The sequence below is a fragment of the Adiantum capillus-veneris genome, chromosome 15, assembly GCF_014529385.1.
Source record: "Adiantum capillus-veneris isolate H3 chromosome 15, ASM1452938v2, whole genome shotgun sequence".
Lineage (NCBI taxonomy): Eukaryota > Viridiplantae > Streptophyta > Polypodiopsida > Polypodiales > Pteridaceae > Adiantum > Adiantum capillus-veneris.
The window spans coordinates 20,612,558-20,630,467 of record NC_140945.1 but is presented as its reverse complement, the minus strand read 5'-3'; the positions used below and the strand labels follow the sequence as shown (position 1 = coordinate 20,630,467).

The 17,910-nt window shown below is 46.2% G+C and overlaps 1 protein-coding gene across 1 annotated transcript; it reads left to right on the top strand.

Moving 5' to 3' along the window:
* Positions 1 to 2,507: 2,507 nt before the first annotated feature.
* On the top strand, positions 2,508 to 16,501 carry LOC147440366 (uncharacterized). The gene is made up of 6 exons (XM_086483291.1): positions 2,508 to 2,568; positions 6,070 to 6,180; positions 15,520 to 15,582; positions 15,656 to 15,755; positions 15,944 to 16,200; positions 16,386 to 16,501. The coding sequence occupies exons 1-6, from the start codon at positions 2,508 to 2,510 to the stop codon at positions 16,499 to 16,501; spliced, it is 708 nt and encodes a 235-aa protein (XP_086339417.1).
* The last annotated feature ends 1,409 nt before the right edge of the window (positions 16,502 to 17,910 follow it).

Sequence of the window (17,910 nt, the reverse complement as noted above, 5' to 3'; positions counted from 1 at the left end):
ATATAAGCCTATGAAATAGGCTTTCTTTTTGTATCCAAGGCCTTTGTCCCCTTTTTCTTGTAAAGCTTCTTTTTCCTTTTAAAATAATCTTCTTGCGGCTTATGGTAAAAAACAAAAAATAGAAAAATATCATTGTTATAATAATCTAGACTAGATAAAGCTTTCAAGCCCTACTTGGAAATGTAGATGCAAGAATGCACGCGAAGATGACGAAGAAGCACGAGAAGCTTGAGAGCACACAACACATGAAGTAGTATTATGGAGTGTGCTAGTACAAAGATAAGGCTAACCCTAGAACAATGGGTATATATATAAGATGGGGAAAAAACCTCCTAGATTGGCAATAAACTGCCAAGACGATCCTACGTGCGTTCACACACACCACTATCAAATATATGGTAACAAATCTCTCTTGAGTGTGATGCGGTGAACGTGAGTTGGTTCTCATGTATAGGGAAGTGTCAGGTCCTATGGGTTCAATAAAAAAAGGGGAGTAAGCCCAAAGCTTTGCAAAAAGCTTCGAACTTCTCACAAAGCAAAGACTATGTAAAAAGGTATGTAGGATTGTCCTATGTAGGCACATAGGCAGAGCTGACCTCTCCTACAGAGAGTCTTCCCTTGAGATAAGGATAATCTATCTCAAAGTGCTTTGTGTGAGCATGGAAACCGGGTTCTTTTGCAATTGCAGAAGCACTTTGACTGTTAGTGAAGATAGTGGTGGCATACTGCTGTCCAACACCCAAGTTAGTCATAAGGCATTTGAGCCAAACACACTCAACAATCGCTGCGAAAGCTGCCCTGTATTGAGCCTCACAACTAGAAGTGGCCACCTTAGGTTGCAAACCATGACTTATCAGAAAAGGAAGATATATAAAATGTATTCTCAAACCGCTTTAACCATCCACAAAAACCCAAAAGAATAAAGACGTCACGCACAATCAGTTTTCTCTACACATGGCACAACACCCTCTCTACACCGTCAAATAAAACCAAAAGAGGCCACCACTTGTACTGAAAAATTAAGAAAACTTATCTCAAAGAACTTTAAAAAAGCTCAAAAAAAGTTCTCATCATGGATGTCTACTAACTACCGCAAGCCATCAAGGCAAATACACACCAAAATATGTGTAGGCGATAAGACATATTCAACTAGAAACCCTTCTTGTGCAAATCTTCTCACAAAGAGAGGATTTTTACAATCAAGAAAGAGAAATTGAAAAGATTTGAGGAGGAAAGAAATACCTTTAACAAGTCCAGATAATCCTTACAAACCCACAAGAGCGCACATGGCTTCCACCAAAAGCATCCACTCTAGATGAACAAGCTGTCACAAGTTGAAACAACACCCCATTTCCTTCCCCTGCTTCCCACACTTGGCACATATGAGTTCTCATGACCCAAATATGAGAAAATTGGAACTTAGTGCCCCTTTTTGCTTCTTGAGTTTGTATCACTTCCTATTGAGGTTATGGGAATAAAGAGAGTTGGGGGTTATATGCTACAGATGAAAAAAAGGCTTCACATTGGCTTCCTAGAATTGAATGGGACGTAAGTAAAAAAGTCCAAAAATTCAAGATGAATGCAAAATATTAAGAAGTGGTTTGGAAGATGGGATGCATTACACTTGCTAAATGATGCTGCAAGAGACTCCAGTGTGACTGAGGCTTTTTGATGATGCCAATGTATCACATCTTGGAAGACATTAGGAGGTTAATGCTTCATACATCACATCACACATACTACACCAATCAAAAAACCATTTTCGTCTCTAATGAGGGGCTTACACCCACCCTTACATTCTTGAGCCAATCCCCTTGGCTGCAATTTTCCCTATTGCCTATATCCAACTCAGCTGTCATCCACTACAATGCAAGATAGGGCATTAGGGCACTGCCGAGGAGTCTCATTGATTATGCACTTTTTGTCCCTCACAAGCTGTTGATGATGACTTTCCTGATTCTTATCTATTCAATATTGAAATGGTGTCAAGGTGGAGTGAACATGTCATACCTTTGCTCACCATTGGTTCACTACGGATTGAAAGGCATCCATCAATCATTGAGAAAACACAAACATTAGTGCTAATAGTTGGAAGGCTATACAAGCAAGGAAACAACGGTATATTGAGGCTATGTCTAGAGCCAATAGAGAAAAATGTTTACTTGAGCCAAGATCATGTGCAAAACACAAAAATCCACAATGGAAAAGTGCAAACCTTCCAAAGATTAATGAGACTTGGTGTATACTGTGGCTTATAATGCAAAGAAGTGTTCATGAATACATTAGTTCATGCAACATTTGTGCAACTCAAGCACCTGTAGAACATGCGACACTATTTAGGGTAACGATTGCACCTAAGTGGAGCTTATACATTGTACCTGATGAGCAGAACCTTACCAGAGGGGTTGAGTAAAGCAAGGATGATGAAATCCATTTAGACCAAAGCGAAAAGTTACTTATTGATTGAGGATCACCTCTATAAGAGAGGAAAGGACAATCAATTTAAAATGTGTGCCGCTGAAGGTGAATACATTTTGATTCTTGAGCAAGCTCATGATGGACAAGCAGGTGAATATTTTTCTACTGACAAAACCGCAAAAGCAACTCTTGTTGTAGGAATTTGGTGGCCAACATTGTTCATGGATGCTGAAGCATACGTGAAGAGATGTGACGAATTTCAAAGGACAAAAGTACCTATGCGGAGAGACAATTTTTTTTTACGACTGATGATGGGGGCAAGGGCCTTTGCCAAGTGGGGCATAGACTTTGTAGTACTGATAGCACCTCTCGCGTATCCTACTCATGCTCAATACACTATAGTGTCCACTGACTATCCAACCAAATGGGTCGAAGCCAAAGCTACAAGAAAAAACGATGCAAAAACGAAAGTGCAATTCTTGTATGAGAACGTCTTTATGAGATATAGACTATCAATCGAGATAGTTAGCGATAGAGGGACTCACTTTCTAAACGAAGTGATTGAATTGTTATTAGATGAGTTCATGGTCATTCATGGTAATCCATCGCAAATCATCACCTTATCACCCTCAAGCTAATGGAAAGGCAACCAACATGAACAAAATCCTATGCACGGTGTTCACAAAAATAGTGAGTAAGTCGAAAGCAAACTGGGACCAAAAGCTACACTCAACTCTTTGGATATATCGAGTTGCTTACAAAACAACGAATGGGACAACACCTATTAATATGTTCGGATTTAATGCTATACTGTCCATGAAATTCTTGGTTTCTACACTTCGAGTAGACAAGAACTTAGAGTGGACATGCCACGAGCTATCAAAAAGGGTTGATGATCTTGAGAAGCTAGACAAAATACGTTTACGAGCTGTTGTAGACATCTATGCACAAAAAGAGCATGAAGGAGTTCCATGAGTAACATGTTATCAACGAGGATTTCACAAAGAGTGACTATATATTAGTCTACACCTTAAAACAACACTCCAAAGAGTTAAAAAAGCAAGGTAATAGCCCATTCGTGATTAACAACATATCATCAAATGGTGCCATTGACGACCGGTTTTTGAAACGGCGACCGCGAGAACCAAACCCCAAGAAGGGGAGAGCATATTACCAAGGGAAAACAAAAAAAAGAAAAGTTTCTTTAACATTCACCACCCCTCTAAGCTTAACCACTAGCGGGACGCCACCAATTTGGCCACATCTCTACATTATTGCCAGAAGACAGAGCCCTCTCTCCCCTGCTGCTCGGCTCCGCCAAACTCTCTCTCTCACTTACCCTGCCACTGCATCGCCCAGCCTAATGAAGGCAAAAAAAAAAACATTTCCTATATTCCTTGGCGGGCCGCCAATTTTGTAAATTCTCTCTCTCTCTCTCTCTCTCTCTCTCTCTTCGCTCGTCCATATCCCAGCCCAGCGGGCCGCCATACCTCACCCCTCCTTTTTTACTCTCGTCCACACCCCCTCGGTTTCACTCTCCCCCCCCATCTCTCCCCTCTTGTTTTCTTCCCACCGGTGGACCACCGCTCTATCCTCCCCTATCTTCCCCTCCCTCAATTAGCTCTCACTCTATCCCCTTTGAGTGAGCGGCCCCACGGGCATGGAATAGAATAACACACTCTTTCTCTCTCTCTCTCTCTCTCTCTCTCTCTCTCTCAATTCACCCCCCCCCCCCCCCCCCCCCCCCCCCCCCCCCCCCCCCCCCCCCCCCCCCCCCCCCCCCCCCCTACCCTCTCCTCTTATCCCCCCCCCCCCCCCCCCTCTCTCTCTCTCTCTCTCTCTCTCTCTCTCTCTCTCTCTCTCTCTCTCTCCTCTCTCTCTCTCTCTCTCTCTCTCTCTCTCTCTCTCTCTCTCTCTACAACCACTCACCACCCCCTCCCCATTCCGTTGACCTCCCACCCTCCCCTTCTCGCTCTCTGTTGGACAGGCGGGCCCATCTCTCTCTCTCTCTCTCTCTCTCTCTCTCTCTCTCTCTCTCTCTCTCTCTCTCTTGTCAATCCGCAGGCCGTGCGTGGTACCTCACTGCCCCCCTCTCTCTCTTAATTCACACACACACACACACACACACCCTCACACTCCCGCTGCATCTCTCCCTCCCTCCCTCCCTCTCTCTCTCTCTCTCTCTCTCTCTCTCTCTCTCTCTCTCTCTCTCTCTCTCTCTCTCTCTCTCTCTCTCGGCCTATGCAGGCGCCGCCAATAGGGCGTTCGCTTCCTCTCTCTCTTAATCCACACACACACACACACACACACACACACACACACACACACACACACACACACACACACACACACACACACACACACACACACACACACACACACACACACACACACACACACTTCCTTACCACTCCCCAGCCCCTTGCCATCTCACCCCCTCGCCCTGTCTCTCCCTTGCTCTCTGTGTCATATAGCCTGCAGGCGACGACCATCAGAACCCGGGCGCTCTCTTTCTCTCTCTCTCTCACACACACATCTACACACACACACACACACACACACACACATGCACTCACAAACACACTCTCCCCCCCATCTCTCCCCAGCGCCGCCCTCTCTCACTCTCGCTCTCTCGCTCTGTTCCCTGCGCACAAAAGACACGTTAAAAAAAAAACATGTGTATAAATATACATTATAAAATTATCCCCCCCTCTCTCGTTCACACACACCGCAACCTCTATACACATACCGACACACAAAAAATGTACATATTCACACTCTCGCACACACACTCACATACATACATAAATACACGGCACATGCACCCAGACAACCAAATAACACGCACGCATATACACACGCACTGATAAAACGAAGAAAAATCCGAAGGACATCGACGTCATCGACAAAAAGAAAGGAGACGGTCAAGTCGCACGTTGCCGACATCAAAACAAGCAAAGGTGTAGAAGGCATGCCCCAACCGACCCCGAAGGTGACGAATGCTCTACACCGATGCACCAGTTAGGCTGCCGTTCACCGGCATTGCATCCACGACACCCTCTTCAGTAAAATCCGTAGGTTGTCGTCATTTTTCCAGTTTCAAACCAAAGCTTGTAAAAAAATCCCAATTTTGTAAATTCTCATCTCTCTAGGTGATGGTCACAAAGGCCCACCTAGAGGTTTTCCTTATAATATTTCCTAAGACAAAGCAAGGGTCAACCACCCAGGGCCCACCACCTTGCTTTGTCTCCCCTGATTAGATTACCCTAATCAAATCAGATTACCCTAATCTAAAGCAACCAGCACCTATAAAAAGGCACTGAGAGGTCACTATCGTGGGGGGGGGGGGGGGCAAGTTCATGAGAGGTCAGCACTTGGTAGTATTTTGGTGGGATGGATTGGCAACATTTGCATCACAAGAGAGGGGACTTAGTGTAGCGATTTTCTTTGGGAATTTGTACTATGTAAAAGAAGCTATGTCTACATCTCGACTCCAATGGTCGATGCACACACACACTCATGTTAGCAAGGGTTTCATGTCGGTGAGTCATCTATAGAGAACACACCAATAGGCTCACTATCTCTCCCTCTATCTCTCTATCACCATGATTGCCACCTCGGCGGAAATAATGTTGCTGTAAATATTGCAAGAAAATAATTCTCCCTCACACCCTCGAGGGTTTTCATCACCTGTCATTTTTTCTTTCTCTCTCTCTCTCTCTCTCTCTCTCTCTCTCTCTCTCTCTCTCTCTCTGTCTTTGTGTGTGGAGAGTATGTGATGTTTCAAATCACCGTTGCCTGCGTCCTAGCCGCTCAAAGCTAGGTGGTGCCTCCTGTTCGCTTCACCGTGACCGGCTTGCGGCGTGCATCGGCTCCCGGCGTTTTCGAGGCCTTCGGGGTTCGTGTCACGCTTTGCGCTCGTCATTTGGTGCCCCCACTGAGGATGGCTTCTGGGAAACGTTCAATTTACAATGCTAAAAGAAACGCACATCAGCAATCATGGATGAATGGCTGAAGGAGTTCTCTAACTGGAGGACAGAAGAGGAGGAGACTAAAGAGGCACTAGCCGCCTTCATTGAAGTACTACTACGAGGCTGTAGTTTCGTCAGTATTCAAGATGTAAGCTCCCCATCTCGTGTTGCTCGTTCTAACCACAAATTGAGAGCATCAGGTGGGAGGTCTATGAAGTGTCATCACTGCTGTCAACCAAAGCACACTGTCAATGAGTGCCAGCAACGAAGGCAGCGAAGGGACTAAAATTGTCTACGTTGACATTCACCGCGAGGAGGTCGTTCATATCAAAGGAGGAAAGAAAACGATAAGGCCTCTCTTTCCTAAGGAAACTGCAATCAAAGGTATAACCTCTACTCCAAAATGGCTGAAAGGGGCTGCTCGAGCCAAAGGTAAGGAAAGGCTAATCCAGTCTGGAAACACATGACCCCAAAGGAAGAAGCATCTAGCCACGCAAGTGCTTCAAGTTTGGAAAGCCGAACCGTACCCAGTTTGCCAAAGAGAAGGTCATCCGAGGCTAAGCGGCGGAAGGTCGCCTATCGATTCGTACGGCACATGCGAGTACTGCTAGTCCATTTCGACAATCCTAAAGCAGAAGTGGTAAAAAGGTTTTCATGCCCTAAGGAAGAGTGGTTCGGCTATTGCTCTTGCTATTTTGGAGGACGGGTAGAGGGTCTTCCTCCTCTCCCCGTACAACTCATCTTGAAGAAGCTCTCCACCACGGGTGAAACCTAGTGGGCTGGAGACGAGTTACAGCTGAATGGAGTGGAGTTCATGCAATGCGTCGACTACGGTAATTATCTGCAGTTGCTGCTAGCCAAAAGGCTGGGAGTAGTCAGACGTGTCACCATCACCCCGTACGTGCTGAGAGACGAAGGAAAAGTGAAGCCTATGAAAGGCGACGACCTCCTGTGGATGTGCCGACTCATCAACACCGGCACGGTAAGAGTATAAGTAAGTGCTCCACCCTCTGTGCATGATGGAAAACGGGCCGACAACGTTCCCGTTTAGATTCCTGCAGCATATGCATGTGAATATTTATGTAGATAGGAAAATCTTCTACCAACAGAAGATTGTGTATCTGTTTGGTGCTGCGGTGCTAGGAGAAATCCTTAGCTCCCCAAACCCTATCATTCTCCCCATATTGGATTACCACCACTCCTTTAATGTTTCCATCTTTATCCTGTTTTAATCTATCCACCCAACCTTGTAAAAAGCCGCTATGAGCCGCTGCTGTCATTAATCTTCAAGAAATTTTTTTTTGTAATTTCCTGAGTAACTACCATGGCAAGTGTTTCTTTCCCCACGTTCAATGGAAACAAGGGAGAAGACGTCACCACCGACTTTCTGGATGATTTCGACATCGCTTGTGTAGTTTCCAACAAGGATGACGACGCGTCACGGCTACAAATTTTTCCTCTACTGATGAAAGTAGAGGCCAAGTCTTGGTACAATGCTTTGTCCCAAGCTACCAAAAATGCATGGATGTACTACGTGCTGCCTTTGTGAAGAGGTTTGGTGGAGGCACAACCTCAGAAAAGCTATGGCAGCTACTGACGGGATTAAAGCAGGGAAGTCTGCTAGAGTATGCCACATACGAGTCCAAGTTTGTGGATTTGTGGGAGAGATGGGTTGCCTCACTGGAGGAAGGTGAAGGAGAGCCTAATTTCCTAAAGAAGGACCATTTCATTGTTGGCCTGTGGTCGCCGCTTAAGGAGAAGGTGAAGGGGAGGTTTCCTACAACATATGAGTTGGCAGTGGAAGTAGCCCGCCTTAAAGACAAGAAGCTGCGCATGCAAGCAAGAGTCAACGAGTCAGAGGAATCAAGCTCAGTCCGACTAACCCCAGTGACTGCAACAGCCATTCATAGAGCCCAACCACAAGAGGCATCAGAAGAGCAGCAAGACCTGCTGAGTCGCATCACTACCCAACTCGAGAGTTCATCCGTGCATTTGATGCAGCAAGGGTATGCACCTGTCAGAAATTCAGAGCAAGGGAGAGGACAAGGAAGGCAAAACCAAGAGTACCACTGCTATAATTGCGGGGAAGACGGCCATGGCATGTACTACTGCCCACATCCAAGAAGGCGGAATTTCAATAGAGGAGGAAGACAAAATCAGATTTCTCCACCAAGGGCGAGACCACCGCCGCCCAGGCAACCAAAATCCCACCACCAGCTGTCATCAGAAGATGAGTCCACCACTGACTATTCGTCCACCTTAGGACAAGAGACAACAACAACTGAAGAAAGTGACAGTAGCATCGAAGTGATGGGGGTCATCCTTAAAGACCAAAAAACATTGACACAATCTGAAGCACCCCCGACCAACCAAGAGGGACCATCAGGTATGCAATCCTTAGAGGATACAAGTAAGTTACATCGGATGCTCTCCAATGAGTTAACCGATGAAGAGAGGAAGGAGTATGTCTCCATGCTAGGTAACTTCATCACATTGTTCATTGATGGTTATGATAAGATCACAGGAATCACAGTAGTACAACATCGCATAAGACTCAAAGAAGGAAGTAAACCCGTAGTGCAAAAGCTCAGAAGACTTGGGTAATCCAACAAGAGGCACTACTCAAAGAAGTGAGGAATTTGCTACAGGTAGGTTTCATCTACCCCGTCGAAGACTCAGAATGGGTCTCTCCAGTAGTAGTCACACCAAAGAAGAATGGCAAGTGGAGAGTCTGTGTGGACTATAAACCTCTCAATGCAGCCACACAGAGGGATCACTTTCCCCTCCCATTCCAAGATGAAATTCTCAATGAAGTGGCAGGTCATGAGCGCTACACAGTATGTGATGGCTACTTAGGATATTTTCAAATTAGCATTGCGGAAGAAGACCAGAAAAATACAACTTTCATAACACCTTGGGGATGCTTTGCTTACAGAGTGATGCCTTTTGGCCTCACCAATGCTCCGGCCGCATTCCAGCGCTATGTGACTTTTGTATTCCAACCATACTTTGGAACGTCAATACGGGTCTTCATAGATTATTTTTGTATCTATAGTTCACGCTCCCTGCATTTGAGCAAAGTCTATGATGGCCTGATTAGGCTGTAAACCTTGGGTGGCCAACTCAATGTGGATAAGTGTCACATTGGTGAAAGCAAAGTCACTCGCTTTGGCCATGTGATTTCAGCAAAAGGGATTGAGGCTGACCCTAGCAAGATTCAAGCTTTGGTATCTTTGTCATCACCACCACAGCTAAGCAGTTGGTCTCTTTCCTTCAGAAGGTAAGATACTTAAGCAGGTTCATTCACTTGCTATCTCAAGTGGTTCTGCCTCTACAACAAGTCACCTAGAGGGATGTGTTCTCATGGAGTGAAGAAAATGAGCAACAATTTACCAAAGTGAAGCAAATCCTAGCCACGCTTCCCACCATTTCACCCTCCAGATGGGACGAGCCATTTTATGTGAGCCCCAGTGTAGGAAGTGATACACTCGGAGCCAACTAATGCAAAAGGACCCCCAAACTTCTTTCATGCATCCTATCTACTTCTCTAGTCGTGTCATGACCCCATCAGAAAAGGGATTCACTGCAGTAGAACACATGGTGCTCACACTAATGTTTGCTACCACAAAGTTCCGCACTTATCTACTGCCTAGACCCTTTGTAATTCTGACAATGGAGGAGGTTTTTCCGTATGTAATGCGACACATGGATGTCATCTAGGATCTCTAAATGGTCGGTTAGATTACAAGAGTTTGACTACACCATGCAAGTAGAAAACTCCACCAGGGCTAATCTAGCAGGTATTCTTACTCATCGCCACTATGAGAAGAAGCTGAAGGTCAACACGGAAGCAAAAGAAGAGACACCAATGGTAGAAAGTCCTAGGCTAGAAGAGCTCACTCTCTTTTCTTTGACGGAGCATACAAGAGAATAATGGACCAGTCTGCAGCTGGCATCGTCATTTTCAATGAGCAACAGGAAAGGGTATTCTCCATTGGGCAGCTATTACACTCCCACTTCAACAACAAAGCAGAGTATGAAGCTTTAATTCTTGGGTTAGAACAATGTATTTTGCAAGGGAATCAGTGCCTAAATGTGTTTGGGATGCTCTACTTTTGATAAAGCAGATAAACAGCACTTGGGTTTGTAAAAATCAGGTTTTACTTGGTCAACTACGCCAAGTTAAGGATCTTTTAAGAAGGTTTGAAGCAGTGCAATTATTTCATGTCCCCAGGACAGAAAATCAGGAGGTAGATGCTCTGCCAAGGAAAGAATACAAGACGTTCCCATAGGAGCAATCAAACTAAAACTACCCCTCTTTCAAGGTAGTGATGCTATGCCTGATATTATCAGCTTTCTAAACACATGAGTTTAAAACCAAAGGACTGCCACGTCCTGGTCCATCCGCCCAACCTCCCTTTAATAGGCTCCTAGCCACTTTCGGACCCCTTCCCACTGGCAGCCGGCCCTTGGCCGAGTCCGTGACCCCTTGGTTGGCCCTTGGCCTGACATTACTCCCCCCTTGGAGAAGCGTTTTCGTCCTCGAAAACAAAAGTGGGGAATTTCTTCTTAAGAACACTAATGTTTTCCCAAGTGGCACCCTCTTCAGGGCGATCTTTCCACTTGACTAAAGCTTGACTACGTACATGATGACGAGTATGGAGTTCATGAAAATCTAAAATGCGTTCAGGTTCATGCGGTGGAATGGGAGGTTCAGTGAAATCAACCAATATCTGTTGGCCGATAACATTGTCGTCCCCATGCAAGCGTTTACGTAAACGACTTACATGAAATACCGGATGGACACGAGAGTGCGCAGGTAACTCAAGTTTGTAGGCCCTATCTCCAACTCGCTTGAGTATCTTGAATGGCCCACAATAACGTGGAGATAATTTGGGTGTAGGCCCAATTTTCAGACTTTCTGAATGCTCTGGCACACGCAAAAATACCTCTTCCCCTTCCGTGAAGGTAACTTGCCGACGTTTCTCATCAGCATACTTTTTATACCAATCCTTTGCTTGTCAAACATTTTGACGAGCAAGTCTCAGCATTTCCATATGATCTTGGAGGAACTCCTTGACCTGTTGGAGCTTTTCAGTTGCCAACCCCACCGTCACTGGTGATCTAGGTTGAAAACCATACATAAGCATGAATGGACTAAATCTAGTTGTAACATACTTAGCACTATTATATGCAAACTCAAGAATAGGAAGATAATCTTCCCAATCGGATTGCTTCTTGCTAACGTATGCTCGTAGCATATCCTCTAGCACTTGGTTGACTCGTTCCGTCTGACCATCTATTTCAGGGTGATCAGCCGTACTTAAATTAAGTTGTGTACCCAATCGTTTAAAAAAAACCCTCCAAAAATGACTGTTAAACTTGGGATCACGATCACTCACAATGTTACTTGGCAATCCATACAACCTGTAAAGATTGTCCACAAATAACTTCGCTAATCTAAAACCAAAGGACTGCCAGGTCCTGGTCCATCCGCCCAACCTCCCTTTAATAGGCTCCTAGCCACTTTCGGACCCCTTCCCACTGGCAGCCGGCCCTTGGCCGACGGCCCTTGGCCGAGTCCGTGGCCCCTTGGTTGGCCCTTGGCCTGACATTACTCCCCCCTTGGAGAAGCGTTTTCGTCCTCGAAAACAAAAGTGGGGAATTTCATCTTAAGAACACTAATGTTTTCCCAAGTGCCACCCTCTTCAGGGCGATCTTTCCACTTGACTAAAGCTTGACTACGTACATGATGACGAGTACGGAGTTCATGAAAATCTAAAATGCGTTCAGGTTCATGCGGTGGAATGGGAGGTTCAGTGATATCAACCAATATCTGCTGGTCGATAACATTGTTGTCCCCATGCAAACGTTTACGTAAACGACTTACATGAAATACCGGATGGACACGAGAGTGCGCAGGTAACTCAAATTTTGTAGGCCCTATCTCCAACTCGCTTGAGTATCTTGAATGGCCCAGTATAACGTGGAGATAATTTGGGTGTAGGCCTAGTCTTCAGACTTTCTAAATGCTCTGGCACACGCAAAAATACCTCTTTCCCTTCCGTGAAGGTAACTTGCCGACGTTTTTCATCAGCATACTTCTTATACCGATCCTGTGCTTGTCGAACATTTTGACGAGCAAGTCTCAACATTTCCATATGATCTTGGAGGAACTCCTTGACCTGTTGGAGCTTTTCAGTTTCCAACCCCACCGTCATTGGTGATCTAGGTTGAAAACCATACATAAGCATGAATGGACTAAAACCAGTTGTAACATGCTTAGCACTATTATATGCAAACTCAAGAATAGGAAGATAATCTTCCCAATCGGATTGCTTCTTGCTAACGTATGCTCGTAGCATATCCTCTAGCACTTGGTTGACTCGTTCCATCTGACCATCTGTTTCAGGGTGATCAGCCGTACTTAAATTAAGTTGTGTACCCAATCGTTTAAAAACAGCCCTCCAAAAATGACTGTTAAACTTGGGATTACGATCACTCACAATGTTACTTGGCAATCCATACAACCTGTAAAGATTGTCCACAAATAACTTTGCTAATCTAAAACCAAAGGACTGCCACGTCCTGGTCCATCCACCCAACCTCCCTTTAATAGGCTCCTAGCCACTTTCGGACCCCTTCCCACTGGCAGCCGGCCCTTGGCCGAGTCCGTGACCCCTTGGTTGGCCCTTGGCCTGACATTACTCCCCCCTTGGAGAAGCGTTTTCGTCCTCAAAAACAAAAGTGGGGAATTTCTTCTTAAGAACACTAATGTTTTCCCAAGTGGCACCCTCTTTAGGGCGATCTTTCCACTTGACTAAAGCTTGACTGCGTACATGATGATGAGTACGGAGTTCATGAAAATCTAAAATGCGTTCAGGTTCATGCGGTGGAATGGGAGGTTCAGTGAAATCAACCAATATCTGCTGGCCGATAACATTGTCGTCCCCATGCAAGCGTTTACGTAAACGACTTACATGAAATACCGGATGGACACGATAGTGCGCAGGTAACTCAAGTTTGTAGGCCCTATCTCCAACTCACTTGAGTATCTTGAATGGCCCACAATAACGTGGAGATAATTTGGGTGTAGGCCCAGTCTTCAGACTTTCTGAATCTCTGGCACACACAAAAATACCTCTTCCCCTTCCGTGAAGGTAACTTGCCGACTTTTCTCATCAGCATACTTCTTATATTGATCCTGTGCTTGTCGAACATTTTGACGAGCAAGTCTCAACATTTCCATATGATCTTGGAGGAACTCCTTGACCTGTTGGAGCTTTTCAGTTGCCAACCCCACCCTCACTGGTGATCTAGGTTGAAAACCATACATAAGCATGAATGGACTAAAACCAGTTGTAACATGCTTAGCACTATTATATGCAAACTCAAGAATAGGAAGATAATCTTCCCAATAGGATTGCTTCTTGCCCATAACCCACAGGTCCCAGGATCGAAACCTGGCTCTGATACCAATCTAAAACCAAAGGATTGCCAGGTCCTGGTCCATCCGCCCAACCTCCCTTTAATAGGCTCCTAGCCACTTTCGGACCCCTTCCCACTGGCAGCCGGCCCTTGGCCGAGTCCGCGACCCCTTGGTTGGCCCTTGGCCTGACAAGGAGAATGTCCGGAAGGGTACACTAGGGGCCAGAAACAGTGGCTGGTAAGGAAGGCTACAAGATACCGCCTTGTAAATGATACTTGTATTGTAAAGGCAAGGATCAGATTCTCAGGCGAGTACCAACCTCCAGTCCGATCACAGAGGTAATTTCAAGTTGCCATGATGGTGTCTGCGGCGGTCATTTTGCTTTAGATATCACTAGTAGGAAGATTCTACAGGTAAGATACTCTTGGCCTAGTCTGAACAGGGATGTGCATCATTGGTGTAAAACGTGCAAGGCCTGTCAAGTGGCCAGTGATCACACACTAACCTATGAACCACAGACTCCTATCATCTCATACGGTCCGTTTGAGAAGTGGGGAATAGATGCAATTGTTCCTCTACCAAGGGCCCAATCAGGTAAACTATACATTCTAGTTGGTGTAGACTACATGACCCGATGGGCGGAAGCAGCAGCCACCACCCGCATTACAGCCCAAGAGGGAGCAAAGTTCATATTTGAGCACATCTGTTGCCGTTTTGGCACTCCTCTTGAGATAATATCTGATAGGGGACCAGGTTTCAGAGGCGATCTGGTGGGAGAACTGATGAAAAAGTTAGGCATTACACGCTGACATTCCACACCATACTATCCACAGTGTAATGGCCTAGTAGAAAAGGTAACCGGAATGATCTGCAAAATCATCACAAAGCAGGTGAATAACCACACCGGAGACTGGGATAAACATCTCATGGCCACTCTATGGGTCTATCGAACGACATTCCGAACATCAGGTTTCACCCCTTTCCATCTAGTTTACAGAAAGGAGGCAATTCTGCCCATTGAGGTATAGATAGATAGGCAGCTTACAAGTCATGGCTAGCCAATTACAACGCCCAATTGTAAATCTTTGCAACCACATCCTGGATCTAGAAAGGCTCCAACTAGATAGAGAAGATGCAATCAATCATTATGCAGTGCACGCAGAGCAACACCGGCTCACCTTCAGTCAAGGGCTTAAGGAAAAGGGCCTGGAAAAAGGCATGTTAGTATTGAGATACGACAACAGATTTGACACCCAGAAGGACAAGAAATTTCAACCCCGATGGGAAGGACCATTCATTGTCAAAAGGCGCTATGACAACGGCAGCTATAAGCTGATGGAAGCAGATGGGAGAATTCACAAGACTAGAGTCAATGGATGGAGGCTAAAACGGTATTTCCTTAGGTTTGATCCATAGTTCATGCTAGATATTCCAGAAGAGGGAGAACCCTCCAACTCCGCGACTAAAGAACCAGAGGTAGGGCTAGAAGCATGAATGCCTCTAGCCAGACGGGAGGGCTAATGACAGCCGGTTTTCGAAACCGCGACCGCAAGAACCAAACCCCAAGAAGGGGAGAGCATATTACCAAGGGAAAACACAAAAAAGAAAAATTTCTTTAACATTCACCACCCCTCTAGGCTTAACCACTGGCGGGGCGCCACCAATTTGGCCACATCTCTCCATTATTGCCAGAAGACAGAGCCCTCTCTCCCCTGCTTCTCGGCTCCGCCAAAATCTCTCTCTCACTTACCCTGCCGCTGCATCGCCGGGCCCAATGGGCGCAAAAAAGAAAAAAAAAACATTTCCTATATTCCCTGGTGGGCCGCCAATTTTGAATTCTCTCTCTCTCTCTCTCTCTCTCTCTCTCTCTCTCTCTCTCTCTCTCTCTCTCTCTCTCTCTCTCTCTCTCTTCGCTCGTCCATATCCCAGCCCAGCGGGCCGCCATACCTCACCCCTCCTTTTTCCCTCTTGTCTACACCCCCTCGGCTTTGCTCTCCCCCCCATCTCTCCCCTCTTGTTTTCTTCCTACCGGTGGACCACCGCTCTATCCTCCCCTATCTTCCCCTCCCTCAATTAGCTCTCACTCTCTCCCCTCTGAGTGAGCATCCCTGCGGGCATGGAATAGAATAACTCTCTCTCTCTCTCTCTCTCTCTCTCTCTCCTCTCTCTCTCTCTCTCTCTCTCTCTCTCTCTCTCTCTCTCTCTCTATCTCTATCTCTCTCTCTCTCTCTCTCTCTCAATTCACCCCCCCCACATACCCTCTTCCTCTTATCCCCCCCCCCCCCCCTCTCACTCTCTCGCTCTCTCTCTCTCTCTCTCTCTCTCTCTCTCTCTCTCTCTCTCTCTCTCTCTCTCTCTCTCTCTCTCTCTCTCTCTCTCTCTCCAACCACTCACCACCCCCTCCCCATTCCGTTGACCTCCCATCCCCCCATTCTCGCTCTCTATCGGACAGGCGGGCCCATCTATCTCTCTCTCTTTCGAGCTCTCATTAATCCGCAGGCCGTACGTGGTACCTCACCGCCCCCTCTCTCTCTTAATTCACACACACACACACACACACACACACACCCTCATACTCCCATTGCATCTCTCCCCCCCCCTCTCTCTCTCTCTCTCTTTCTCTCTCTTACTTCCGGCCTATGCAGGCGCCACCAACAGGGCGTTCTCTCCCTCTCTCTCTTAATCCACACACACTTCCTTACCACTCCCCAATCCCTCGCCATCTCACCCCCTCTGCCCTGTCTCTCCCTCGCTCCCTGTGTCATACAGCCCGCAGGCGCCGACCATCAGAACCTGGGCGCTCTCTTTCTCTCCCTCACACACACACACCCACACACACACCTACACACACACACACACACACACACAGACACACACACACACACATGCACTCACAAACACACTCTCCCCCCCATCTCTCCCCAACGCCACCCTCTCTCACTCTCGCTCTCTCGCTCTGTTCCCTGCGCACAAAAGACACGTAAAAAAAAAACACATATATATATAAATATATATTTATATACATTATACACACCTGTTTTTTAAAATTACCCCCCCTCTCTCATTCCCACACACCGCAACCTCTATACACATACCGACACACATAAAACGCATTCACACTCTCGTACACACACTCACATACATACATAAATACACGGCACGCGCACCCACACAACCAAATAACACGCACGCATATACGCGCGCACTGATAAAAAGAAGAAAAAATCGAAGGACATCGATGTCATCGACAAAGAAAGGAGACGGTCAAGTCGCGCGTCGCCGACACCAAAACAAGCAAAGGCGCCGAAGGCATGCCCCAAACGACCCCGAAGGTGACGAATGCATTACACTGACGCACCAGCTAGGCTGCCGTTCACCGACATTGCATCCACGATACTCTCTTCAGTAAAATCCATAGGTTGTCGTCATTTTTCCAATTTCAAAGCAAATCTTGTAAAAAAATCCCAATTTTGTAAATTCTCATCTCTCTAGGTGATGGTCACAAAGGCCCACCTAGAGGTTTTCCTTATAATATTTCCCAAGACAAAGCAAGGGTCAACCACCCAGGGCCCACCACCTTGCTTTGTCTCCCCTGATTAGATTACCCTAATCAAATCAGATTACCCCTAATCTAAAGCAGCCAGCACCTATAAAAAGGAACTGAGAGGTCACTATCGGGGGGGGGGGGGGGGGGCAAGTTCATGAGAGGTCAGCACTTAGTAGTATTTTGGTGGGAGAGATTGGCAACATTTGCATCACAAGAGAGGGGACTTAGTGTAGCGATTTTCTTTGGGAATTTGTACTATGTAAAAGAAGCTATGTCTACATCTTGACTCCAATGTTCGATGCACACACACACTCATGTTAGCAAGGGTTTCGTGTCGGTGAGTCATCTCTAGAGAACAACAGGCTCACTATCTCTCCCTCTATCTCTCTATCACCATGATTGCCACCTCGGCGGAAATAAGGTTGCTGTAAATATTGCAAGAAAATAATTCTCCCTCACACCCCCGAGGGTTTTCATCACCTGTCATTTGTGTGTGTGTGTGGAGAGCCCATGATATTTCAAATCACTGTTTTCTGTGTCCTAGC

Coding starts and splice junctions, on each gene's coding strand:
- LOC147440366 (XM_086483291.1), top strand. CDS start 2,508: ATGTGTGCCGCTGAAGGTGAATACATTTTGATTCTTGAGCAAGCTCAT. Junction 6,181..15,519: donor CTCTCTCTCTCTGTCTTTGT/GTGTGGAGAGTA, acceptor CAGAAGACAGAG/CCCTCTCTCCCCTGCTTCTC. Junction 16,201..16,385: donor CTCTCTCTCTCTCTCTCTCT/CCAACCACTCAC, acceptor CACACACACACA/CCCTCATACTCCCATTGCAT.